The sequence below is a fragment of the Eschrichtius robustus genome, chromosome 3, assembly GCF_028021215.1.
Source record: "Eschrichtius robustus isolate mEscRob2 chromosome 3, mEscRob2.pri, whole genome shotgun sequence".
Classification (NCBI taxonomy): domain Eukaryota; kingdom Metazoa; phylum Chordata; class Mammalia; order Artiodactyla; family Eschrichtiidae; genus Eschrichtius; species Eschrichtius robustus.
The window spans coordinates 105,522,609-105,549,829 of record NC_090826.1 but is presented as its reverse complement, the minus strand read 5'-3'; the positions used below and the strand labels follow the sequence as shown (position 1 = coordinate 105,549,829).

At 39.0% G+C, this 27,221-nt stretch overlaps 1 protein-coding gene across 3 annotated transcripts in view; it reads left to right on the top strand.

Moving 5' to 3' along the window:
• The window catches only part of WARS2 (tryptophanyl tRNA synthetase 2, mitochondrial), an 85,402-nt gene extending 61,651 nt beyond the window's left edge, over positions 1-23,751 (top strand). For 2 of the 3 annotated variants that reach the window (XM_068540593.1, XM_068540595.1), the window contains exons 3-6: positions 3,278-3,358; positions 6,812-6,897; positions 21,107-21,225; positions 22,811-23,751. In XM_068540593.1, coding sequence (XP_068396694.1) covers positions 3,278-3,358; positions 6,812-6,897; positions 21,107-21,225; positions 22,811-23,259 — 735 coding nt within the window. In that variant the 3' untranslated portion in view covers positions 23,260-23,751. The remainder of the gene's footprint in view (positions 1-3,277; positions 3,359-6,811; positions 6,898-21,106; positions 21,226-22,810) is intronic. The other variant, XM_068540594.1, reaches the window with a different exon arrangement.
• The last annotated feature ends 3,470 nt before the right edge of the window (positions 23,752-27,221 follow it).

The following is a 27,221-nucleotide window of genomic DNA, read 5'->3' as shown; positions in this document are numbered from 1 at the left end:
TTTTTCTGCAAATTTTTTAAAATTTTAAATATTTAGGCAGAACATTTTAGTCTACCCTGAAGAATACCAGTGTTTCCCCATGAGTGTATCTTACAGATGATTGTCCTCTTTCATTCACAAAAACACCAGCAAAGCATCAAGTCTTATACAGCTCTATTCCAAAATATCTTTTATTCCTTCCTTTCAAACCCAGCAATTCCACTGAGTATATTTCTTATCCCATTTATTTCTAATCACCCTGTCTTCTGTTTTCAGAGATAACAGAACCCATTAGAGTTGAAGTTCTCTCACTTTCTGCTCTCCACTCCTATCCCACAAGATAGATCCTCATCTGTATTTATTTCTCCTCCTCCTATTTCAGTGGAAGATGTAGGTCTATCCCACCTTAAAAAACAAAACAAAATTTTTATTCTTAATCCCTACTAGTTACCTTCATTTCTATACTCCTTAAAAAAGAAATGTCTTACACATGTGATAAAATTGCATTGAACTAAATACACCCACCCAATGAGTACATGTAAAACTGGTGAAACCTAAATAGGGTGGATGGATTGTATCAAATTCAATTTCCAGGTTGTGATATTGCACTATATTTATGCAGGGTGTTGCCACTGGGGGAACCTGGGTGAAGGGTATACTGGATCTCTCAGTGTTATTTCTTACAACTGTATGCAAATCTATAATTATCTCAGAATAAAAAGTTAAAAGAGTCTTTCTAAAAGTTACCTATAGTCATAATAACTACCATTTATTGAGTGCTTACTGTGTGCTAGGTACTGTACTAAGCACTGTCAGGTGGATACTGTTGTTAATCTCATTTTATAAATGATGAAACTGAGACAAAGAGAGGTTAAGTCATTTACACAGGGTTACCCAGCTACTGAGTGGCAGAACTAGCATTCAGATCTGGTAGCCTAAGCTCAGAGAGAGAGTTCTTATCCACTCTGCTATACTTCTTGTACGTCTGCCTTCATATTCTGCCTCCTAGTCACGCTTCAACCCACCCTTCTATAATAGATTTAGCATTCATCCCAATCACTCCCCTGAAACTGCTTTTGCCTGGATCACCAACAAGTCCGTAGCTAAATCTAATGGATTCTTTTTGGTCCTATCCATTCTTTCTTCAGCCTTTGCTATTGTTCATACATTCAACAGATATTTATTGAGCACCTACAGTGTGCCAGATTCTTGTTTTACAACAGTGAACAAGATGGGCAAAACTGCTGTTAACTGAAGAATACATATGTCTTTACTTGTTATAATTAGGAGGTCAGAAATCTTAAATCACTGCTGACTTGTTTGTGGATGGTCAACAGACCACCTTATTGTTCCATGCTTTTGTTTTTCTGTGGCTAAACCAGATTATATTGTTATTTTGTTTGTGATTTCACAACATAAGGCAGAACGTACTATATTTAATACCATTTTCACTTTTCTCCAGATAGAGATCTGACCTTTTCCAAGCAGTTGCCATGAATATGAATAAATTAAGAGAGCTAAATCCTAAAGTATACTACCCTTCTTGTGTAATTATTAATGATATATTAATTTATATTATAAATTATAATATTATATTATAGATAAATTGCGAAAATTAACTGCCTTTGACCTTTTACTTACTTTTTCCAAATAAGGATAATTGAATTAATTAATGCCACATTATTTGGAAACACCAGGAAGATCTCTGCAGAATATTCAATAAGTTTCATTCCATATAGCCAGATAAAAAGCTACTGGAAAATACTTGACTTCATGGAGACATAATGGTAGCTGTTTGCATATCACCAAAGCTGAGCTCTTGAGCCCTAGTTGAAGGAAAGGAATCATCTTGTCTCTTTCCACATGTCCATGGTTATATTCTGTGTTTTTATTCCTTTCCCCAATTCAGTAAAGAAGAAAAAAAGAAAATCTCTCCTACTTCTTCATGTCAAAAAACAGCTCTTGTTTTATTAGTCCTAATGGGAATGTGTTTTGCTTGGTGATTGGAAGCAACTATAATCCTCTTGCTTCCATCCAGGGTTACTGTTTCTGTCTGATAGCTGTTTGTTTACAGCAGCAGTTAGCAATTTGCATGGACAGTGCTGTCAAAGTCACTGCCCTCAATGAATCCCAAATGCCTCTTGGAAGAAAGATGACAGATTCAGCCCAGCGACTTGCAAAACTTTAAAAGCGATTCCTTGTCAAACATGTGAAAAACAGCTCTTCCCTCTCCATGACTTGAGGGAAAAAAACGAGAAATTATCTTATGCCAGATGGCGATTCCTTGCTAGTAAAATAGGCCTGGGCTGATTCAGCTTCATTCCTTTATGTTCCATTTGCAAAACCCACAAAGAACACATTTGGGGCCACTTTTCAGAGCTGGCAACAGCCTCTGCTTTTTAAGGAAATCAGATGGGCACACACACAAAAAGCCACAATGGATGAAGGGCTCGGAATCCCCAGGGTCCAGAAACAGGATGCGTAGGCCTTAAATTCTAGGTCACCAATTAGAACCTGGCCTGGACCCAAGAATCATCCCAATTGTTGCCAGATTTGGTGACTTGATTGAATTTGGTTAAAACAAAAACAAATTGGGAAAAGATTATATTTTCTTGTTGACTAAACCTCTTCTTCAAAAAAAAAAAAAGGAAAAAATAGAAACTATCTAAAAACATGCTTTCAGATGATAAAGTGATTCCTAAATTTCAAATTCCTCTGGGTCTAAAGGACTCAGTCTTTAAGTCCAGTACCTTTCTTTGCCATGTACATGTAAGATATTACAGCTGCTTTCATATATTTAGAATTCGTTTAGAGAGGATTTGACCAGTGTGCATGTGTGCATGTGTGTGCATGTGCATGTGTGTGTCTTAATTACATTGGCTTTTTTAATTGACATATAGTTGACTTACAATATTATATTAGTTTCAGGTGTACAACATAGTGATGCAATATTTTTATAGATTACACACCATGCAAAGTTATTATAAAATATTGACTAGATGCCCTGTGCTGAAATAGATGCCTCAGGACATAATGAAACCCTCTCACTGTCAGCTGCTTGCTAGCAAGGGATGTTGTGAAGAGGATTTAAACACTAGACTAGTAATGGTATTGGGTAGTTTTGAAGATGTCTTCTTCATCTAAAATTCTATGCATTATGAATTAGCCCCCTTAATTTTTTTAATTACCCTCATTTGGGGTATTTTTAGCCAAGGTAATACTTGTTGTCTGTTTGGTTTTGCCTTATATGCAAGAAGATATTGACCACCTTTGTTAATGTTCTATTTTATTTCTTCAGGTGTCTGAACACACACAATTAAGTTGGATCCTTACCTGCATGGTCAGACTACCCCGATTACAACATTTACACCAGTGGAAGGTAAATGCCAGTGATCTGATTAATAAACAGAAAGAAGTTCAGTCCCCAATGCAGCTATTTTTCCTCTTTCTGTTTATTTTTGTCTTAGGCTCTGGGAATCCTGAGTTTGCTGGCCTCCCTGGTCTGTTACTCTAGTGGCTAGCTAGACCAGCATCTTTAACCTCACCGCCTCAGGGTATGAAACGGAAAGTAAGAGGGTTCTCTAAGATTCTTTCCAACTGAAAAACTGGATGAAAATATCCAGCTTATTAATTATTTGATTTTATCTGTGCATGGTGGGTCCTGAGTGACCTTTACATAGACTTGGTAATGACTTTGAACGTGCCACATTCTAATTAACAAACAATCACCATTTCTGGATTACTGGACTCTGAAGTTGCCTCCACCGGAATTAACTGGCATTAAGGCCAGAATGTTTTCATTGTGTAGAGAAGAGACAACATATTATATTTAATATTTAAACAAGTTGAGTCCAAGCAACAGTTCAAACCCACAGAAGAATTAAGCCTGTTCTTTTTCTAAGAAGTTCAGCAGAGAAATATAAATTGGGTAATTCAAAGTACTTTACTCCCATGTATTTTGCAATTGGATAACCTGAGGGTAGGTGGCCCGCCACTATGTCAACACTAATATTAGTATCAAGCGTCTTTCCAGCATATTTTCAGGGCCATTGATTTCCTCAAAAGGCTTTGATTTCCTATTTAGAAGGCTTCACATATGCTGCAGAGAAAAACAGACAGAGCTTTAATGTGGCAGTGTCTAAATAGGAGGTATTGGTGATGCTGCAGAATCGTTACCTGCCAGGAGTTAGAAACAAAATTTTGTAATGTTCTCTACCGTATTTTGGTTTGGGACAAGACTTTCCCATTTTATCGTAATGTGGTAATGCTAAGCTGAACACTGAACGCTGAAATCCTTTTATAAGAACTGATTTAATGGGAAATGCTCCCACTTTTTTTTTTTTTTTTTTTTTTGGCTGCGTTAGGTCTTCGTTGCTGCGCACGGGCTTTCTCTAGTTGGGGCAAGAAGGGGCTACTCCTCGTTGTGGTGTGCGGGCTTCTCATTGCGGTGGCTTCTCTTGTGGAGCACGAGCTCTAGGCACCTAGGCTCAGTAATTGTGGCTCGCGGGCTCAGTAGTTGTGGCGCACAGGCTTAGTTTCTCCGCGGCATGCGGGATCTTCCTGGACCAGGAATCGAACCTGTATTCCCTGCATTGGCAGGTGGATTCCTAACCACTGCACCACCAGAGAAGTCCCTCCCGCTTTAAAATAGTGTCTAAGGACCTCCTGGTAACACGTTACTAGTGAATGATTCTGAAGAAGGCTTCTACTAGTCCGTGATTCCTTATCTTTGGGGAAAACATGGATTTCAAAGCCAGTCTTAATCGTAGAGCATGGTATACTGCCTTCTATGGTCATTCCTTCATTAACAAATACTGGTGATGCCTTCTGCTAGTCTCATATCACGCTAAGTGCTGGAGGTATTGCAGTCACCAGGATGGATGGATGCAGCCCCTTTCATGAGGCTTATAGTTTATTTGGGAACAGACAGTTAACAAACAAAGTGTAAAAAGTTTTAGGAGGGAAAGGTTCCAGTTCTATGGGTAGAGCTAAGAACCCCTAGGTTGGTTTTGACTGGGGCAGTGAGGGACAAAACAGTGGGGAGGAAGGGTAGGGTCAGGGCTGCAGAGGTCAGGGTTATTTGGAGGATTGATGAGATAGAACAGATGTGAGGCATCTGGGACCCATAATAGGCATCCAATAAGTAATAGAGCTCTCCACACCTCCCCACTTCCTTTGTAGTTTCAAGGTCCAGTATTCTAATATAAAAAGACTATAAATCTAATACAGTAGCAATTTTTAAAGACTGGGTTCTTTTCCCATTTGCTCATTTCCAAATTAAATTTTTATTATAATTACCCTATGATCATTGCAAACTGGCCTTTATCATGAACATTGTAATAAGGTGTACTGAAGGAATTGTATGGTCAAACTTTCAAATTTCGTATGAACGGCCTATAGCATTAGTAGTGCTGTAAGCCAGAAACTACTTGAAGTAACTAGAAAAATTTGTAACTAAATTATGGAACATTAAGATGATTAAAGAGAGAAGCTGTTGTCTTCAGACCCAGTCTCAAAGGGTGTGTCTGCATTTTGGTTGGGGAACCCCGTGTTGTGAGCACGTGAGTTTGGTCCTCAGAATCATGCGAATTTATAAATTGAGTTGTTCATTTCATTCAGGAATCTTTGGATTTCAGGGAAGTGATTCATATTAACTAAACAAATAAAACTTATCTACACACCAAAATATACCAAAATATCCATTTATCATTTTACAGGATATGGTATACCTAGGCCTTAGAAGCAATTACCAGTGAACTGCACACCGTAGCCCCTGCTAATAAGTAGCTGTGCTCAGAAAGCCAGATTCCCTGCAGCAAGGGACTTAGTATCACTAGGGCTCACATTCAGCACCCAGTGATCGCCAGTTGTTAAATATTTCTAATATCACCTCCAGTGTTTCCATCAGCTTCCCTGTTAAGGAAATATTTTGGTTTATACCACCTGTACTGTTTATTGGATCACTTTACTGTCAGGACAGATAATTAGGATTGGTTAGATGAAATTTTCCCTTAGTTTCATTGTTTTTTAAAAAAAATTTAATTAATTAATTTATTTATTTATGGCTGTGTTGTGTCTTCGTTTCTGTTCGAGGGCTTTCTCTAGTTGTGGCAAGCGGGGGGCCACTCTTCATTGCAGTGCGCGGGCCTCTCACTATCGCGGCCTCTCTTGTCACGGAGCACAGGCTCCAGACGCACAGGCTCAGTAATTGTGGCTCACGGGCCCAGTTGCTCCGCGGCATGTGGGATCCTCCCAGACCCGGGCCCGAACCCGTGTCCCCTGCATTGGCAGGCAGATTCTCAACCACTGCGCCACCAGGGAAGCCCAGTTTCATTGTTTTTAATGCCATGATTTTTAGGGTTTTTGTTTTGTTTTGTTTTAATGTGATTTTAAGGGAACATTACAGTTTTGTCAATAGCAGAGTGTGAGACTTTCTGGGAAGTTCCACAAACAGTTTGATGTTAACTAATGTTAATTTATAGAAATTTAATTTCATGGTATTTTCTGACCTTCCCTGTGAAATCTAGAATTTATCTGATTTGGAACCTAGAAAATCTTATGTCCTTACTTTAATAAAATGAAAAAGAAATAGTGGCAGTGCAGGACTGTTTCAAGGGGCAGTGGGGAAGCGGATTCACCTTATTCCTCCCTAAGCCTGGAGCATGGAGACAAGCCAGCCAGAAGATGGCCAGAGTTACTAACAGGAACTGAGATAGAATGTTGTTACAGGTGGCTTCAGATCACCCCTTGCTTGCTTTAAAGATTTCCTAATTTAGCATTATAATTAGGTTCATGTCGGATGTGTTTCCCTCCTCTCTTTCCACTGCCGCAGGCAAAGACTGCCAAGGAGAAGCAGAATGGAACCATGGGCCTGCTCACCTACCCAGTACTCCAGGCAGCTGACATTCTGCTGTACAAGTAAGGAGCAGAGTTCACCCCTCATCCTAGATGTAGTCATGCTGACAAGAGAGTGTCTCACCTATCTCAGAAAGATTCGGTTCACGGGGAAAGATGGGTACAGAAAGGATCAGACACATGAATCTATTTGTGTCTATTCCCCGGTAATAATACTAAATTATAGAAGTATGTTTTAATGTGAAACTAATAATATTAAGAAGTAGCCCTTAAATAGCACTTGCCACGTGTTGGAAACAATTATAAGTGCTTTACATACATTAACCCATTTAATCCTCACAACAACCTTATAAAAGCTATACCATCATCATCCTTAGTTTACAGATGTGAAAACTTAGGCTCAGAGTGGTTAGTAACTTGCCCGAGGTCATGTGCTAGCAAGGCTTGGACCCAGGATTTGAGTCTAGAAAGTTTGGGTACAAAATCTGTTCTCTTAACCACTATAGAATATATCCTTCCCTAGTAATAATTACACTTCAAGAGTTTTAAATGTTGATTTCTCATATAATCTAGACTCTCAAGCAAGGCTGTCCCATAGAACTTGCTGCAGTTATGGAAATGTTCTCTACCTGCGTTAAGACCATAGCCGGTAGTCACATGTGGCTATTGAGCACTTGAAATGTTGACAGAGGAACTGAATTCTAACTTGTATTTAACTTGAATTAATTTCAATTTAAATAGCTGCCTGTTGTAGTGGCTACTGTATTGGACCTGCAGGTTGAGATCAAGTTTTTCAACATGATATAGGGTGCCCTCACTTTTCTTGGACCCATAATCTATAAGTCAGCTACTGCTGCTACTTACAGGTCTCAAAACTATACAACTAGAGGATACATGCACTCTCTGTAGGGCTGGCCAGGGCTTCTGACCCCATTCCTCTCCCGATTCTTCCCTCTGATCCCCACATCACCTCCCTCGGCCCCCATTTGGCCTTCTAGAGATAAAGCCTCCCAATCAGCATACAGTTATGGCCAAACCTTGCTACTGTGAAAGCTTCTGAGGAAAAAGAGAAACTATATGGGTCATTTTTACCCTTTTCCCCTAAAACCTTGACCCCATAAAAGTGATTCTTCTGGGCTTCCCTGGTGGCGCAGTGGTTAAGAATCTGCCTGCCAATGCAGGGGACACGGGTTCGAGCCCTGGTCCGGGAAGATCCCACATGCCGCGGAGCAACTAAGCCCGTGCGCCACAACTACTGAGTCTGCACTCTAGAGCCTGCAAGCCACGACTACTGAGCCCACGAGCCACAACTACTGAAGCCTGCGTGCCTAGAGCCCGTGCCCCGCAACAAGAGAAGCCACCACAATGAGAAGCCCATGCACTACAACGAAGAGTAGCCCCCGCTCACCGCAGCTAGAGAAGGCCCGCGCACAGCAACAAAGACCCAATGCAGGCAAAAATAAATAAAAATAAAATAAATTTATAAAAAAAAAAATTGTTATTCTTCTGTGGGAAAACTAGAGTTTTTTGCATGTAAATGTGGTAATAGCATGGAGATGACAGTATATGTACCTGTGACATGACCTCAGAGCCCTCGTGCAATTATGATGGAAACAGCTAGAAGAATAGCTGCTTAACTTTACATATAAGGAATGTCCATTAGTACATGCAATCTATCTTTAATTCTGATTCAGACTTATATGTTAGGATTATGTGTCTGTTTGATGTATTAACTTGAATGCTGGACCCCTGATAGCATTTATTATTTATAATAAGTAACTTGACTTATCCTGGGAAATCTAGAACACTTTTCTCCAGGAGCAGCAAATGAAAGTCTCATGAGGGTCTAATAATATATTTCCCAGTGAAGTAGCATATTTACTTAGAAAGGTTCTGTAAAGAACTTTGATTTTGTCACCTGTAAAGATGAGAAAAATCATTATTAAAGGATTAAAATGAAATAAATCTGTCACTTGGCTATGATTGATGATGATGTCTTTGACTATTACAATCTTATGTCTAGTTTCGTTTTCAAGGGCTACTTCTTCATAGAACCAAAGGCTGATTTTTCAGCACCAGGATTTGGAAGCACACAAGCACAACAGATTTCTTTAACAGTTCAAGAGCTATAATGGGGGAATCCTCTGAGTTCAGGGCTGTGAAAAAGAGTAAACTTGAACAAGAATGATTGCCCTCTGTGATACCATGGAGCACAGAGTGGGAAGGAACTTTAAAGGGCCTCTTCTTCAACTCCCTTGCTTTACAAATGCGGCCCAGGCAGGTTAAGCAATCTGCCCAAGCCGTGCAGCGAGACAGTGGACAGAGGAGCCTTAGAGCGTGATTATGGTCTCCCGAGGCCAGTGCTCACCTCCCTTAAAGAGCCAGTCGTTGTGTTAGGAAGCAAGATCATCACATGAACAACCAGAGCAATATAGATAATATATAACAAAGTGATGATGAATTTATTTTTATCAGGTGCCCAAAAATACAATTGTCAGAATGATAAAAATCCTGCAGTTTCTTTCATTCATAAAGTGCATTAATGGGACATAGCTCAGGGGGTTATTAAACAGATTATGTATGAATTGATATCACCTAGTATATACTCAATACAAACATTTTAAGAGTGCAAGCAACATTTTAAAAGGCTGATATTGGCAGAAATATCTCCTTAACATCCCCAAATCTGTCGTATCATCTGCCTTTCTTTCAACCCAAGCCTGAAGTTGAGAATGTCCTCTTTTCTTACACAAAATAATAATTATTTCAGAGGGGGCAGGTAAACACCAAGAGCTTTCCGATAGCTTCCTGTCTGTCTTACTCTGCCCAACATCAACAGGTTCTCACAGTTAGTTAAGGCTTCCAAGGATAAGTAGTTCTTCTCCAGCCTCAGTAACCCCAGCCTACTCCCAGTAGCAAAAAAATTCCCGTACTATAAATATTCCTTCTTTAACGCTTATTGATCTATTTGGTGGTTAGAATATGTACTAAGAATGCCATAAGATGCCTTTCTTTTTCCTATTTTCTGAAAAGAAAATTATCGTGGCATATGTTTTTCTATCCCCATCAGGATTCTGATATTTTATATATAACTTGTTAAACAGACAAAAGTATTTTTCTATAAAACTAGGTAATTATCAGTATTCAAGATGATTGTCTCCTACCTTAGCCTAGAAACTAGAAACTATCTACCTGTAATGCCACGATTAGATCAAAGATGTGGAGCTGGTACCTGCATGCGCCTTTTCTTTTTTTTTTTTTTTTTTAATTCAGTCATCAATTTTATACACATCACTGTATACATGTCAATCCCAATCGCCCAATTCAGCACACCACCATCCCCACCCCACCGCAGTTTTCCCCCCTTGGTGTCCATACGTTTGTTCTCTACATCTGTGTCTCAACTTCTGCCCTGCAAACCGGTTCATCTGTACCATTTTTCTAGGTTCCACATACATGCGTTAATATATGGTATTTGTTTTTCTCTTTCTGACTTACTTCACTCTGTATGACAGTCTCTAGATCCATCCACGTCTCAACAAATGACTCAATTTCGTTCCTTTTTATGGCTGAGTAATGTTCCATTGTATATATGTACCACAACTTCTTTATCCATTCGTCTGTCGATGGGCACTTAGGTTGCTTCCATGACCTGGCTATTGTAAATAGTGCTGCAATGAACATTCGGGTGCATGTGTCTTTTTGAATTACGGTTTTCTCTGGGTATATGCCCAGTAGTGGGATTGCTGGGTCATATGGTAAATCTATTTTTAGTGTTTTAAGGAACCTCCATATTGTTCTCCATAGTGGCTGTACCAATTTACAATCCCACCAACAGTGCAAGAGGGTTCCCTTTTCTCCACACCCTCTCCAGCATTTGTTGTTTGTAGATTTTCTGATGATGCCCATTCTAACTGGTGTGAGGTGATACCTCATTGTAGTTTTTTTTTTTTTTTTATTTCCTCATTGTAGTTTTGATTTGCATTTCTCTAATAATTAGGGATGTTAAGCATCTTTTCATGTGCTTCTTGGCCATCTGTATGTCTTCTTTGGAGAAATGTCTATTTAGGTCTTCTGCCCATTTTTGGGTTGGGTTGTTTGTTTCTTTAATATTGAGCTGAATGATGCATGCTCCTTTTCTAAAGAGAGATAGCCCTACTTTTCTTTCCTGTCTGGTCTCAGCCTGGACATACTGCTACCAGCCACCATGCTCCATCCCATAGACTCTGTTCCTTTGAGCTTTTTCCTCCTGCCATCTTCCTTCAGACTATTCCCCAGGGCGCCATTGCCACACCAGGGCATATGTGTCATTTGGACCACTGCAAAGTGTGCAGACAAGTACAATAAAATCAGCTCTGTCTGCTACGACATTTATTCTGCTAACATACAGTTCTCATCTATATCATTGTGCTTCCTTCCAAGTTTAGAAATTTCCTAATTGCTTGATAATAAGTAGCAGAGGCAGGACTCAAACCCAGGTCTGATTTTTAGCCTGTACCATTGTTTTGCCTATAACAGAGCTCAAGCACTTGGGGTTACTTTTTGTTTGGTTTTGTTTCAGATATTTCTGGATTTTGAAAAATATCATAACTAGACTGTCTATGAATATATACATTATAAACATAGATAAATACAAAAAATAAAAATAGATACAAAAAACATTCATATTTTCTGTCACCAGAAAATGTATATGTGGCCTCTTCGTAAAACGTTGATGTGCAGGGCAATTATAGATTTCATGTGTGCATTTGTCAAAATCAGCATTAGAATGAGTGGTACATGGTGGGCTGGAGAACAAACATGAGGGAAGGGAATGGAAGAGGAGCCTTCCAGATAAGTGTATGAGAGATTTATGTAATTGTTTTGGCAGAACTTTGTAAGGAACCCAGGAATGGAGACCTGAGACCATCTTAAGCTTGAGAGCATAATAAAATAGCAGGTATTTGAAGAGAGACAAAATACTCAAAAATAACAAGTGTTTATAATTTTTTATTTTATATCTACATTATTATTCTGAATATCTAAGTTCCAATAGCTAGATATATATATTAAGTAAATATTTCTCTCTCCCTCTCTCTCTCTCTCTCTATATATATATAGACATATACACACACACACACATATGTATACACACATACATAGTTTTTATTAACATACAGCAAATACTTGTTAAGTAACTGTAATGCCACTAATCTAGAAAAATGCACTATGCATGGACTTGAAGGAAAGGGAAGAAGGAATTCACATGTGAGCATTATTTGCTAGGTGCCATATTGGCTGCTACACATACATTATCTATTCAGATTCTCACAACAGCTCTGTAAGACAGTTAAGTGGTGTTATTCCCATTTTACAGATAAAAAAATGAAGTTTTAGAGAGGTACTACTGAGTCTGCTCAACTAGAGATGAGAGTGATTACCTGGGCTACTCAGTTTCTCTTTCTCAAGAACTCGAACAGAGAAATACAGGAAGAGGATAAGAAGACAGTGAAAGCAGAAGCTGAAATGACATAGAAAAATGTGGAAACAGAGGCCTCAAGGAACTATGAGTAAGCAGAACCAAAACCAACCCCAAGCCAAGAGTACAGAGAGTAAGATGATTGGTCGGAAACGTCAGACTTGGTAATTCCAGAGAGAAGCCGAGTCGCTGTAATGTCTGAGGATCAGACCACTGCCATTGAGAACAGTTGAGATAATTCATTCCTAAAACTGCTTTGGAGACATCTAGTTTTTGCATTACATTCTTTCTTTGCAAAGTCAGTGTGTCCTGAATGTTTATGAGATTCTGAAACCTGCTGGCCAAATGTCATTTCAGTACTCTGCTGAGGTTCACATACTTACTCACAACAGCCAAAGCAATCATTTCTTCTCTTTCACTTTTGAGCCATCAGACAAGCGCCCACAGTAAACCAGAACCCTACTGGAAAGCAGTCTGAGAAATGTAGCTTACAGGCTGCTAGCCCCTGAAAATCAAGAAATAACGTAGAAGGAAACAATGATGCTGAGAAGTCAAGAGACAATCCAGTACACTCTCCTAAAAGCAGGGGGAAGCTATTTGTGCACTTTTAAGGACAGAGTGAAATGATTTGATTTGTACTTTTAAAAGAGAACTAATTAAAATACACAGAATGAGTTGTAGGGGCACAAGAGCAGCCGGGGTAGTCTATTAAGAGGCTCTTTCGTTAGTCTATTTATTTTATTTTATTTTTTTATAAATTTATTTATTTATTTATTTTTGGCTGTGTTGGGTCTTCGTTTCTGCGTGAGGGCTTTCTCCAGTTTTGGCGAGCGGGGGCCACTCTTCATCGCGGTGCGCGGGCCTCTCACTGTCGTGGCCTCTACCGTTGCGGAGCACAGGCTCCAGACGCGCAGGCTCAGTAGTTGTGGCTCACGGGCTTAGTTGCTCTGCGGCATGTGGGATCTTCCCAGACCAGGGCTCAAACCCGTGTCCCCTGCATTGGCAGGCAGATTCTTAACCACTGCGCCACCAGGGAAACCCTCGTTAGTCTATTTAGACCATGATAGTGACAGTGAAGTTGAAGAGAAGAGACAAATTTAAGAGATTTTAGGATGTAAAATGGATAAGATTTCATAATGAATTGGATGTGTATGAGAAAGAGCTATCACGGATGTCCCCAGGTTCCTGACTTATGCAGCTGGATTGATGGTGTTGCCATTCATTGAGATAGGGAATACTGTAAGAGGACTAGCCAGAAGAATTTATAGCTTCAACTGGTGTTCTCTCTCCTCTTGGAAGCTTTAACTCCCTAGAAGTTAAAACCTTCTTTATATCTCTCATAGTAACGGCACCAGGCCTTGCATAGCATAGGTCTTCAATAAATAATTGCTAAATTAAAGAGTCATTACAATATATCCAACAAGCAACCAGTGGTGGTGAATTAATCCTTTACAAAAGGAAAAACAGCACCAAACTCCTATCCCAGCCAGGCTAGTTAAAGGCAGTAGCGCCGAAAATGCATAAACACAGCCAAAGAAGTAGGAAAAAAAATAAGAGAACAAATCTCTGTGAGCAGATATTTGTAGGCAATGATTATTCATCTGGACACTAATTCTGCCAGAGGGGTGGGGTGGATCCCAAGTAAACATAGATGCCACAAGGAACTAAGCAAAAGAAAAATGGTTTAGTCACCAAGGAAGATGATCAGACGCATTATTGTGTGACAGAAGTTGTAACAATCAAAATTATGAAAGACTTTTGTTTTATGTTGTGTCTAAGAAAGTACTGTCAGGGTAAGTAAAAAAAAAAAAAAAAAAAGAAAATGGGGAAAAAGAGAAGACATATTAATATGGAGATCATTATGTAGGGTATAAATTTTAAAAGAACAGCACTAAATTATTTGAAGTGAGAGGAAGACTGGGAGGAGAGAAGTTGAAATGTGAAGAGAATAAGCCCCATAAGTGAGCGGAATCAAAGACAGACTGAATTAATGTAGAGTGTAAACTCAATGGATGAGAAGTAAGGGCCAAGATAAATTACAGGAGGTGAAAGGACCAGCTGGAGCAGAGGGAGGAAAGACTAGAAACAAACAAACTAAAATCAGATGAAAAAGCCAAGTGGAGCAATAGGTCCAGGTGAAAAAAATTAAAATTTTTTAATCCTTTTTTTGAAAAAGCAAAACCTCACAGAATTGTAAGAAAAGAGGCTAGGATCCGACATAAGGCAAAGACACATGCAGAGTCATTATGAAAACTAAATGTGTTTTCTGTTTAGTTTGGTTGCTTTGTGAATCTGGAACCATTTTGACATGTGGAAATATTCATTTTGATGTGCTTAAAGTGTACTGATTATGGTAATTGTTTTTTCTGTGTTAGCTGTAGTCCATTGTGATTTCCTATGGGCTACTGTAATTGCTTTTTAACCTGCCCTGTTGGCTAATTTGGTTTGGGGGAGTCAAGGTAACCTCTGCGTGTCAGCCTCACTATAATTACAAGACAGGAGTACAAAGTCCAGTCAGAGGAGAGGAATTTAGGAAGGTGGGCGTGTGCACATACATCTCAGAGAGGAGCACGTACAGGGTAGTGGACACGAGGGAAACATAAAAAGGAACATTTTTGTTTTCGCCACTTGTCAAGCCAGTGACTTTCTTCTCCAGGCTGCGTGGAAGAGAGCCCTGGACACGGCCTAACAATCATTTTGTAGAATTTCCTAAATTCATTTACTGATCTTAGAAGAAGAGAAACTACTTCCTGATGCTTTGTCATGGTCCCTGGATTTTCCCTTTGCCTTCATTATCCTGTCCATGTTTTCCTTAAATTAAAAGACTCCTCAGAATTCCTATCACACACCATTTATACTTGGCTATAACCTAATCAGATATATGAACTATCAGTTTGAAATATTTCTTCTTGACAAATCAGGATTGCTGACCAGGTCTGTGACTGTCTCTGGGATTTTATGTTGATATTTATGTTCGTGGTATGAGTCAGCTATCAAAAAGGAAAATGGTCCTGGTTTGAAAAAAGCCACAAGGTACCTCACATCAAGTTTCCTAATATACCTTTTTTGTATCATTTTGTCCTTCATGGTATCATATATTAATGAATATATGTTATAGCCAGTGTTGATTGAGCTCTTACTATCAAGTATTGTACTATGCTTGGTTAGCTCATCTAATCTTTGAAACAACAGTAAGAGGTAAGCACCATTATGATCCTCATTTTATAGAGGAAATGGAGGCTTAGGAACAGTAAGACACTTGGCTATGGTAACTCGCTAGTAGCTGTTGGAGCTATGATTTAAATTCAGTCTGATCATAAGCTGATTTTATTATAATTTTTCTCTTGGTATGTAACTATATACATTATACTTACTTCCTCTTAAGATCATTCATTTATTGAAGAAATATTTGTTGAGCTTCTCCTACTTACCAGGCAACTCTAGTAGGTGTTGGAAATAGATTGAAAAGCAAGACAAGTTCTCAAAAAGCTTATTTGATAGCAGGAGAGAAAACAGCATACAATTAAATAAACCAACAAAGTAAAATAATTAGACTAAGGTTAATACTATAAAGAAAATAAATAAGATACTGTGAAAAAGAATAAGAAGGGGAAGCCAACTGTGGAGACGGTAGTTAGGGAAGTCTTCTCCGAAGAGGTGATATTTAAGCTTAGACCTGAAATCAAGGCAACAGTAGGCAGGATTTAAGGGAGGAACATCTGGTAGGATAGAAGAGCAATATGTTCAATAGATCCAGCTCCCTGCCTTAAACATTTGAATTGTAAACTTTCCAGGATACACCATTTTGTTTTCTGTCTTTATAGGGTCTAGTAGTAGGAGAGTCAACGGTCTCTCACAGGTTCATTTCAATGTTCTAATATAGTTTAAGCATTCTCTATTCAACAGGAAAAAATTAAAAATCACTGCTACTATTTCTATTCTTTTTAACATATTGGTGCATTTCCTCCAAACCAGTTTTTGAAGCTAACATTCCTTGTTTGCACACTGTCTACCCGGCACCAAACTGTGAGCTTTGCATGCATTATTTTACTCACTCATCAAGCAACCCCATGAGTAGGAACTTATCATTAGTCAGCTTTAAAAATGAAACAGATTTAGGTTGAATACCTCTCCCAGGAACACGCAACTGGTGAGTGGCAGAGCAGGAATCTGACCCCAGAACTGCCTGACAGCAGAGCGCCCCCTCTAACCACTGTGGCCTCTCCTTTATCTGAATGCACATTATATGTATTTTCCAAAAAGCTTGCATCCTGGGTTTGTTTGGGGTTTTTTTGTCTTATATTTTCCCACATCATTAAATGTTTTCTGTTTTTATTGATTTTAACGTTTTCTTTGTTTTCTGCCTTTTGCTATATAGATTGTGGTTTTTTTGCTTTTATGTATTCCAATGAGTTGGAAGGTGTGCTTTCTGTTTTTAATTCTAGCAGTGACCATCTTTAAACAAAGACCACCCAAATGAGAAAACAACCTTTCAGAACTTGTCACAGCAAGAGACTCAGCCACCATCACTTGTGTTCTGCAGGCAAGCAGGGGAGTACAGAGGCTTTTTAGGAAAGAAAGTCTTCAGGGATGCTCTGTTTAGAGGTTGTTGCCATGGGGAAGCTGGAGGCTGACTAACTAGAAATGGGTCATCTTATGTGATCGGTTTGGGAAGCATATTTGACTTTCTCTGGTTGATCCTGAGTTGGACAAAGCTAGGACAAAGAACTGGGACATTGGCAGTCATTGACCAAGTCTTGACCATGCTGGACCCATTGCTGCAGAGGCTGTGGTTTGGCTTCCTGAGCTAGTTGCTCCAGAGGTTTTGGCTCAGCTTTTTGGCCATATAATGTCTGGCCGTTGTCCATTTATATGCCAGTTTCTCTCTTTTCAAAAATGTGTTTTTGAATCTTTTGCTAATCATTCCAAGTAAAAAATGTTATCGTGCTATCATGTGGTAATATGGGTTATTAATCACACTTGTAGATCCTCAGTCTATACTCACGCTTCGTTTTGATTTTGTAAACTAACCTGGGATTTTCAATACATTGTTGTTACTTAAATGGCTTGAGTTTATACTACATCATTTTCTATTGCAAATTGTAACCAAAATTTAGACTTTATGTTTTTAGTCTTTACAGCCAGTCCTTATACCTCGGCATCTCCATTTCTGAGTTCTTTAGTCCGTAGATTTGCTTCAAATTTTTTTCCAGTCCTTTACATGCCTGAGAATTTCTTTCTGTTCAGCTTGCCTCATCAGTAAAATGGGATTAAGTACAATAATAATACATTAAAAGTGCTTAACAAAGTGTACAGCATAGAGGAAGTGTTCAGTAGCTATTAGCTACTTTGTTATCATCATCATAATTATTGTTATAGTTCACATATAAAACACAGCTTGGCTAGGTTTTTAATACTTTTTTCTCACAACCCTATAAACATTGTTCCATTGTTGTATTATCAACCTGATTTCTCTTATTTTTGTCTTTGTTTTCTGACTGTGGCATATAGGATTTTTTTCTTTAACTTGTCATTTAAAATTTTTTCTTGGTTGTGTTTTGGTGTGATTCTCCAGTGTTTTTTTCCTGAAACTTGTTGAGTTCCTTCAATATATATATACTCAGTCTTGTTTGCTTACTTGTTTATTCTTAATTCAGTAAAGCCTCCTTCTGTTTGAGGTTATTGCTTCGTTCACATGGTCTTGATGTCTTCCTGAGGAGGACCATAATCTTAGATCAGAGGATGGTCCTCCAACCTGTCATTTGCTCATCACACTTCTTTTTTCCCTCTTGCTCTGAGTTCCTGAAGAGCCTCAAGTTTCTTCTCCAGGTCACTGATATGACCTGTCCTTAGGATTCTGCTCCAAATTCTTCTATTATGTGTTTAGTTTTATTTCATCATTTCACTTTCCCTTCATTTTATTGTTTTCTATCACCACCTATGTTTTTCTCCTTTTGTGATTTCTTGCTCGTGTCTCATAACAGCCATGCGTTTTTGAATCCTATTGAGGTTACCCAGCAATTTTCTTTAAAAAACAAGACAGAACTATCTGTTTCTTGTAAAAGTTCATTTTCAAATGTTTGAACTTCCTCAGGGTCTGAAGGGTAAAGTTCCCTTTCCTTTGTTCCACGATATTTTTCATAGGCCCTGTTATTGGGGCCTTTTACTTGTTTGTTTGATCAATCGATTTTTATGTGTTGGGTTTTTAACATCCATATTGGAACAAGAAAACTATATTCAAATAGTGTCTGCCCATAGACAAAATCTATGAAAGGCCCTTGTGTCCACCTTCTGTCTACCTGGACGCTAGTTGAATTCCCTGCTCAGAATTCAACAGGAGAGCAGAATAGTGCGCTGCGCACCTAGCCCAATTGCTTGTGCTGCTCAAATAAGCAACACAACCATACTAGCAATAATACTATCTAAGGTTAGTATTTCTGCCTTAGATTTTCTCCAACTCCTGTCTGCCTGGCTCTTTCATTCTCTGAGCAGATGTATCACATGAAAAAGAATAGTCACCAGGATACACTGCTACCAGGTCTCATCCTGCTTCATTCTCTCACCTTCAGCACTTTACTTTTTAATTCTTTCACAAAGAAGCCTTTTAGTTTGATGCAGTCCCATTTGTTTATTTTTGCTTTTGTTGTCCTTGCCTGTGGAATCAGATCCAAAATAAATATCCCTAAGACCAATGGAAAGAAGATCACCACCTACGTTTTCTTCTAGGAATTTTATGGTTTCAGGTCATACATTCAAGTCTTTAATCCCATTTTGAGTTAATTTTTGTATATGGTGTAAGATACTGGTCCAGTTTCATTCTTTTGCATATAGCCGTCCACTTTTCCCAACACCATTTATTGAGGAGAGTTGTTTTTCTCAATTGTATATTCTTGCCTCCTTTGTCATAGATTAATTAACTGTACATGCATGTGTTTATTTCTGGGCTCTCTATTCTGTTCCATTGATCTGTGTGTCTGTTTTTCTGCCAGTACAATCTGCTTTGATGGTTGTAGCTTTGTAGTATAGCTTTAAATCAGGGGTAAAGTAGCCAGTCTTTATGCTAGTCAAAACTACCTTCACTTCCTCATGCTCTACACAACTATTTTCAATAAACCAGTAGCTGTGGACAGTAATTCACAAGGAAAATAATATCTCTTCCAGTTTTTCAAGGACCACTAATTAACCACGAGGCTAGGAGGTTCTCTCTATAACAAAGTACCATAGTTTTCTAGCAGTTTTTCTTTTCTGTGGTTGTTTTGAAAAGTTGTTATTGTTCTACTCATATGTACAATTGTCATTTAAATATTCAAGTTTACTTTAAGGCTGCTGCTTTCACAGGCAGAATATTAAACTTCCTTGATCAAGATACTACAGCACTTTATTAACTATACTATCAAATGTCAACTCCCAGCCAAACATTAAATACTTAAAATCACCTGTCTTCTTCCCCAGTAATATTTCAGTATAACATTTTCCCCGTCAAGACTTCTCTATAATGGTTAATTCTTCCCTTGTTTGATGTACCTCCTCATGATCCAACACTGCAAACTTTATATATGGGACTAAACTAATTATAAATAAAGTCCTTATATGTTGTTAATTTTCATTTTACATCTTCATTTTTTAATAAAATAAAATATTGCACCGAAATCAAGGTCTCCTTTGTTCCTTTCCCCAGACCCATTCTCTTTCCTTCTTCAGAGGCAGCTATGATCATGAATTTGTAGAGGAGCTTCCAGTATGTTTTTATACTTATGTATGCATCTATAAACAATATATAATATTGCCATATGTACTTTTTTTTTTAAAGACACTGGTTTTTTTTGTTTGTTTTTTATTTTTTTTTAAATTAATTTATTTATTTATGGCTGTGTTGGGTCTTCGTTTCCGTGCGAGGGCTTTCTCTAGTTGCGGCAAGCGGGGGCCACTCTTCATCGTGGTGCGCGGGCCTCTCACTGTTGCGGCCTCTCTTGTTGCAGAGCACAGGCTCCAGACGCGCAGGCTCAGTAATTGTGGCTCACAGGCCCAGTTGCTCCGCGGCATGTGGGATCTTCCCAGACCAGGGCTCGAACCCGTGTTCCCTGCATTGGCAGGCAGATTCTCAACCACTGTGCCACCAGGGAAGCCCGTCATATGTACTTTTAAGATAAATGTTCATGTACTCTACACGTCTTCTGCGACTTGCTTTTTTTCATTCAACATTGTTTTTGAGATCCATCAACATTGTACTAATAGATTTTGTTCATTTAAGTTCCCTGCAGTATATTAATTGTTCTGTGATTACAATTTACTTGAAAAAATGAAAGAGCATATTCCAAAAAGATCTTGAGTTACTCACTGTGTGACAGGGAAGGAAAACTCTTGCCCAAAGAGCTTTCTGCCATCTTTGATTTGAAGAGTGGGGTGGAGTGTCTTTCAAGTGTGGGTGCAAGCTCTGAAGTAAAAAGCATCTGGTCAAAGCTAGGATAAAATGTGCTAACTGGGTGAGGGAAAGAGGAGTGGTTTAAAATACAATTATGCTCGGAACATATGCTATATAAGATACCATTCCTCCCTCCCAGCAAGATCCTGTCACCCTGGTGTTGAAGGCTGTATTCTTCTGCTATGGAAGAAACAGAACTAGAGTAGACAAATGTCTCCTTGGCATTTGTCTGATACACAGATAAAGACTTGGGTCTCAACATTCCCTCTGTAGCTGGTGAACATTTGTTGAACATGAGCAGTGAAATAGGCTTGGGAAATGCAGCTGCTTGCAATATCATTTTAGTATAAGCAGGAGCCTTGCTGAGTTTCTCTGTCTGTCTTTTATTAAAGGTCCACACACGTTCCTGTTGGGGAGGATCAAGTCCAGCACATGGAGCTAGTTCAGGATCTAGCACAGGGGTTTAACAAGAAGTACGGGGAGTTCTTCCCAGTGCCCAAGTCCATTCTGAGTAAGTAACAAACATACGATTTTTAAATCAGGATGCATTTTGAAGAGAGGATTGGATAACGGACTGAGAAGCCTGGAACTTTCTTGGGACTAAACTTGGCTTTGTCGTGAACAGATTTCAGGATTTATAATGAGAATCCCATCTTTTTCTGTAATGTAGGACTAGTAGACCTCATTGGATTATTGACTAAAATAACCAAAAGTTTGAAAAGTATGGGAGAGACTAGAAACTACAAATAATCATTTTCATTATAGAGTATCATATATATATATATGTGTATGTATATATATAAACATATCTCATTTGGTAGAGCAGGTATCTTTCCCTATTTCATGGATGAGTAAACTAAGGCTTGGCAAGCCTGACTTTGTATCCAAGTCGCCTATCTAGCTGGTGGCAAAGCTGGGCCCTACATTGAGCTCTTCTGGTTCCAAAGCCAGCTGACCTTGCCTTCTCTATTCACAGTAGAACAAAAGTCATAAGAGTGAGAACTGCTGGATCATAATCTAGATAAAACAAGAGGGCATTGATCATCCTCGCACTTTGCCTTCTTAAATACACAACTGAGATAGAATGTACAGTCTACCTACTGAATCCAAAACCTCATCTGCTTGCAAGGCTATGCTAGTCTGGAATCTTCTCGAGGAAAAAAGCTGTAAATCTCTATCAACATTTTGGTAGCAGTGTAAACTTGTGGCAGGGGCAGAGATCACTGAACCTAAGCTCTGCCCATCTTTATTAAGGTGACTGCATTTTAAAGAGTATAACATGTGCCTAGTGTCAATTTAGAAGCATAAGGTGGATATAAATTACTAAGTTATTCCAACAGTTCACACAAATAAATTCAGGGCACCCCATGCATTGAAATCAACCTTCTTTTAGCAACGAGGACTATTTTAATGCTTTGGCTAATTGTTATTTTACCTATTTCAACTTTATATGTTTCTGTAATAGCCATAAATTAGGCAATTATTAATAACACAGGTTTTATGAAGCACAGCTTAACATCTTGATTCTATCAGAGCAATAAACAAGTCACTTCTCTCTTGCATGTGTGTGTGTGTGTGTGTGTGTGTGTGTGTGTGTGTGTGTGTGTGTTGGTAATTACTTATATAATCATGGCTAAAGAAATGGAAAGATGCCACAGGTTGTGAAAACTGGCATGGGGGTAGGAAGGGCAGTGGTTGTGGGCAAGGGGTGATTAGCCAATAAGGAAGAGCAGAGAAGAAGGAAATAGACAATACTTTTTTTAACAGGTATGCACAGCAAAAACAGTACGATTGATACAATTTCATTTGTGTAAGATTATATGTTTTTATGTGTATATATGCATTAACAGATGCATGAAAATATGATCAAAATATTAACATTTTATTACACGTTTCAGACACCTTTACTTTCATGCTTATAGAAATTGCTAATTTATTACAATGAGTATAATCAGATAAAAATAATAAAGTTATTTGGTGTTCTTGGAACTTTTTAAGATCTAGACACTGACATTCCTATTGGTGTTTTATTGTTTTGCTTTGTTTTTTTGTTTGATTTTTGTTTCTGGTACGTGTGTGTTGGTGTTTTTACCTAGCATCAATGAAGAAGGTAAAATCCCTGCGTGATCCATCTGCCAAAATGTCAAAATCAGACCCTGATAAACTGGCCACTGTCAGAATAACAGACAGCCCGGAGGAGATAGTGCAGAAGTTCCGCAAGGCTGTGACGGACTTCACCTCGGAGGTCACCTACGAGCCAGCCAGCCGAGGGGGCGTGTCCAACCTGGTGGCCATCCACGCGGCAGTGACAGGGCTCCCTGTGGAGGAGGTGGTCTGCCGCAGTGCTGGCATCGACACCGCTCGCTACAAGCTGGTGGTGGCAGATGCTGTGATTGAGAAATTTGCTCCAATTAAGAGTGAAATTGAAAAACTGAAGACGAACAAGGACCACTTAGAGAAGGTTTTACAGGTTGGGTCAGCAAAAGCCAAAGAATTAGCATATCCCGTGTGGCAGGAGGTGAAGAAATTGGTGGGGTTTCTATAGGAAGTTTCAGTGAGTCACAAGAAGTCTTTTCTATCTTGTGGTCCACACACTCCTATTAAGGCAGCTTTCCTCACAAGTGAACAATTATAGTTTGGGGACACACAGTTTGGTATACCTGATCATTGGCTTCATTTGATGAATAATGATTTGTAGCCTTCAAATAGAGCAATGTTCTAAATCCCATCAGCGGAATTCTGTGGGGAAAAAAAAAAAGAGCAAACAAAGAAGGCATAGCTATCTGAATCCTCAGTTATGTGAGGCACACTCGGCCTCATTTGTTCACACAAATGTGATTGAGGTAAGTAGTAATCTGGCAAGTGGTTGTTTCATTTTTGTCTCTCTCTGAAGTCCTTACCGTCACAGGTGCTCACTTTATCTATCCCACCCCTTTTAAAAAGTAATATGTAGAAGTCTTAGGCTTATAATCCTTGGGATGCCATTTGAACCAATTTGTGTTCAGATCTCATAAAAATAAGTTGATGATTATCATTCATTTGTCACTGAGATGGTACCTGCTTTATTGTATTTAATCTGCGTATTTCCCAAGAGACCACACTGACTATTCTAGCAAGTATTACTTGGGTTTTTTGTTTGTTTTTTAAATTCAGAGATACATGGTATGACCTTCTGAGAAGGTTGCATTATTTCAGCTTGATTTATTTATTGTACAAAAGCCCGAGTCCATGCATTATGTTCTTAATAAGTACTTCCTTGCATTTGTCTCTCAGTTTAATATCACCAACCCACTGTGAAATCTATAGGAGAGGAATTGCCGTTTTACACCTGAGGAACATGAGGCTCAGAGAGTACAATTAGCTTGTACAGTATCTCTCCGTGAGCAAGAAGCAAATCCAAGATCAAAACCTTTACTCCTTATTCCTAAGAATAGTGCTTTTTTCATCAGCACAGAAGTCAGAGAGAAGGCACAGAAGTCAGCATGTTTGAGACTCCAAGCATTCTTGTTTTGAAAGTGGGTCCTGGAAATATAAGACCTGAACTACTGATACTATTTATATCAGCAAGTCAACTAATAGCTGCCAGCTTTAAACCTGGATTCAGCCAACCTTGGTCACATTTGTTACTCAGAATCCCCAAGGCAGGTCCCAAGTTCTCTGTCTCCTATGCTTATTTCAGAGACACTTCAAAGTATATTCTGCCCGACTGCAAGAGTAGTTGGCCTGACAAGTCAGATTTTCCCAGTGAGTGGAGCTTCTCATCTTACCTTTACCTCAGTCTAAGTAGCAGTAAGTCACTCTAAAAACTACCTTCTCTGCACATCCCTTTCCCACACCTGAAGGCGGAAATGATAATTGTGACTCAGCACACCAGGGCCTGATTGATTTTGTAACAGAAATTACTTGTAAGTTTTTTGCCAATTGTCACCATTTATATGTGAGTGACGAGTATGTTGGGCAAAGAATTTTTACTCGTTTCCTAAGAGAAGAAAGTAGAGTGGTCCTTTTATCAGAACAGATATAAATACACCTAACACTGCATCCCAGAATCCAAATTAAAAGATCCTTTTTGGATCTTTTCTTGGAATGGGTTGTCTAGAGTGGGCTCTAAGGAGCCTCTTTGGCATATTTTCTGCAAGCCTCTTTTTTTTTGTTTGGTTGGTTTTTTCCTTTCAAAGAAACCCTAGTATGAATACTGGAAAATGACTAAATTAAAGGTGGATCTATCAAACTGTCCGTGTGTTTTTTTTACCCCCTTGCCACACCTTTCATCCAAAGAACTAAAGGCACCATGGAAAGAATCTCAGAGGAGGAAAACTAGATGACTTGTGGTAACTTCTAAGGAGCAAATCCTCTTCTGTACAGCAGAAGAGGTTGGGCTTGTGAGAATCCTGTTGTTGTATGAAAGTGACCTGAGGACTCATCAAGTCTAATATCCAAGTCCATAATGATTGAGAGAGGTGTCCCTTGATCTCAGGAAGCTGATAAAAGAGCCAAGGCTAGAACCTAGATTTGTTTTTACACCCCTTCCACTTGCCATTTACAGGACTCAGCACAATCTTTTTATCAAGATGAAAAATTGGAGAGAAATCCAACTTGTGGCTTACCTTCTAGGTGATTTTAATTGTTTTTTTCTGTATGTTTTGTGGAGAGTTGAAATGAAAAACACTTAGATGGTGGTAATAATGCTCAGGTAACTTGGTGCTCTGTAGCTCCATCTACTGACAAACCATACTTCAAACCCACCTTGACAGACTGTCACTCAAAATACAGTGGAGGTATCTTGCCTTTTGTAGGTGCCTCACAAACATCTATCAAAATAATGTCAGAACATGGGCTACAGAGTCCTAATGAAGTATGGATTTTTTTTTAAGAAACCTTCTTGATGCAGACCATAAAAATGCTAATCGTAAAACAATAACTAACACCTGAGTCCTCACTATGTATCAGGCACCATTACTCAATGTCTTATAACAGTGTTTTTCAAAGTGTGGTCTCCAGACCAACGTGAGCGTCACCTGAGAACTCATTAAGGATGCAAATTCTCTGGCTCTACCCCAGACCTACTGAAGCAAAACTTTGCAGATGAACCCAGCAATCCGTTTTAGCAGCCGTCCAGGTAATTCTAATGCATGCTAAATTTAAAGAACCACTGCTTTTATATATAGTCTCTCATTTAGTCCTCATAACACAATAAAGGGAAACTATTATTAATCTCATGTTATTAAGGATGAAACCAAGGCTGAGGGGGTGGCGAGTAATTTGCCTAAGATAGTTCAGCTTCCAAGAGCTAGAGTCAGGTCATCTGATCCAGAGTCCCACTAGGCCACAGTGGCTTCTGCACAATATCTTCTGCTGTATGTGGGGTAATGTGCTCTGAAGCTGCACTGTCCAATATGGTATGTGTCCATTTAAATTTGAATTAATTAAAACTAAATTAAAAACTCATTTCCTCAGCAGCACTTTCAGGTGCCCAGTGGCCTCAATGGCTATTGACTAGCGTATTGGACAGTACAGATGAGAGTATTTCAATCATCACACATGTCTCTTGGACACTGCTGCTTTAAGGCATTCAGCTTATTGATTTTGCTTATAATAGGTCAAGCACATACAGTTGAGGACTCTCCCTGGAGAATTCTTCAACTGGAGAATTCATGAAGGTAGTAAAAGGATTAGCTGAGAATGACAGACCTTATAGTTTCCCAAACCTAGTATCTATAGTTTCTTTGATAATAAGAGCACGTATTACATACTTGCTATATGCTGGGTACTTTGTGTGTTTATATGCGATATCTCATTTTCTATTTATATCATAAGATAGAAACTATCAGTGCTATTTTTTCAAAAAAGTAAAGAAAGACTCAGTAACTTGCCTAAAGACACACGTTATTATTAGTCTGCAGTTTCTCCTAGTTAGGAACCCAGTGGTACCTCTTAACTATAAGTGTGCCCAAGGAAATGGTGTGCCCCTTCTTGACTAGTCTAGATTCTGTTCCTCTCCTGCATGTCCCATTGTCTTAGCCCTCACATCTCCCTCCCTGACTTCTGTCTTCCTTCAGTGCTCTTATAATTATTCCCCCAAAGGTCTTGGTTTGTGCACACAGCAGTCTTTAGGCTGCTTTCTCCCAGGCTTTGTTTCCTGCGGTTCGCTCTGTCCAGCGCTGTGTGCCTGTGTTACTAGGTAATGGGACTGTGCCATGGGGTAGCGCTTGGTCTCCTTCTCTTTAACATGATGACTGTGTCTGTTCTCATCGACCCTGTGTTTTCCCTGTGTGACCAACATTCCCTTTTCACTCTGTCAGCTGGAGGGACCTTTTGAAATATTTTTGGCTGGGAAGAGTCAATTCCTCTCTGAAATTGAGCTGAAAACAGATTGCCTATTGCTAGCACGTAACATTTTCAAACACCCCCCTAGACAGACAAGCTGGAGGCTTCACCGTTAATCATTTAAGCCCTCATATGTTAACTTTCAACAGTTCTGTTATATTGGCTAGGCTGGGATTATCT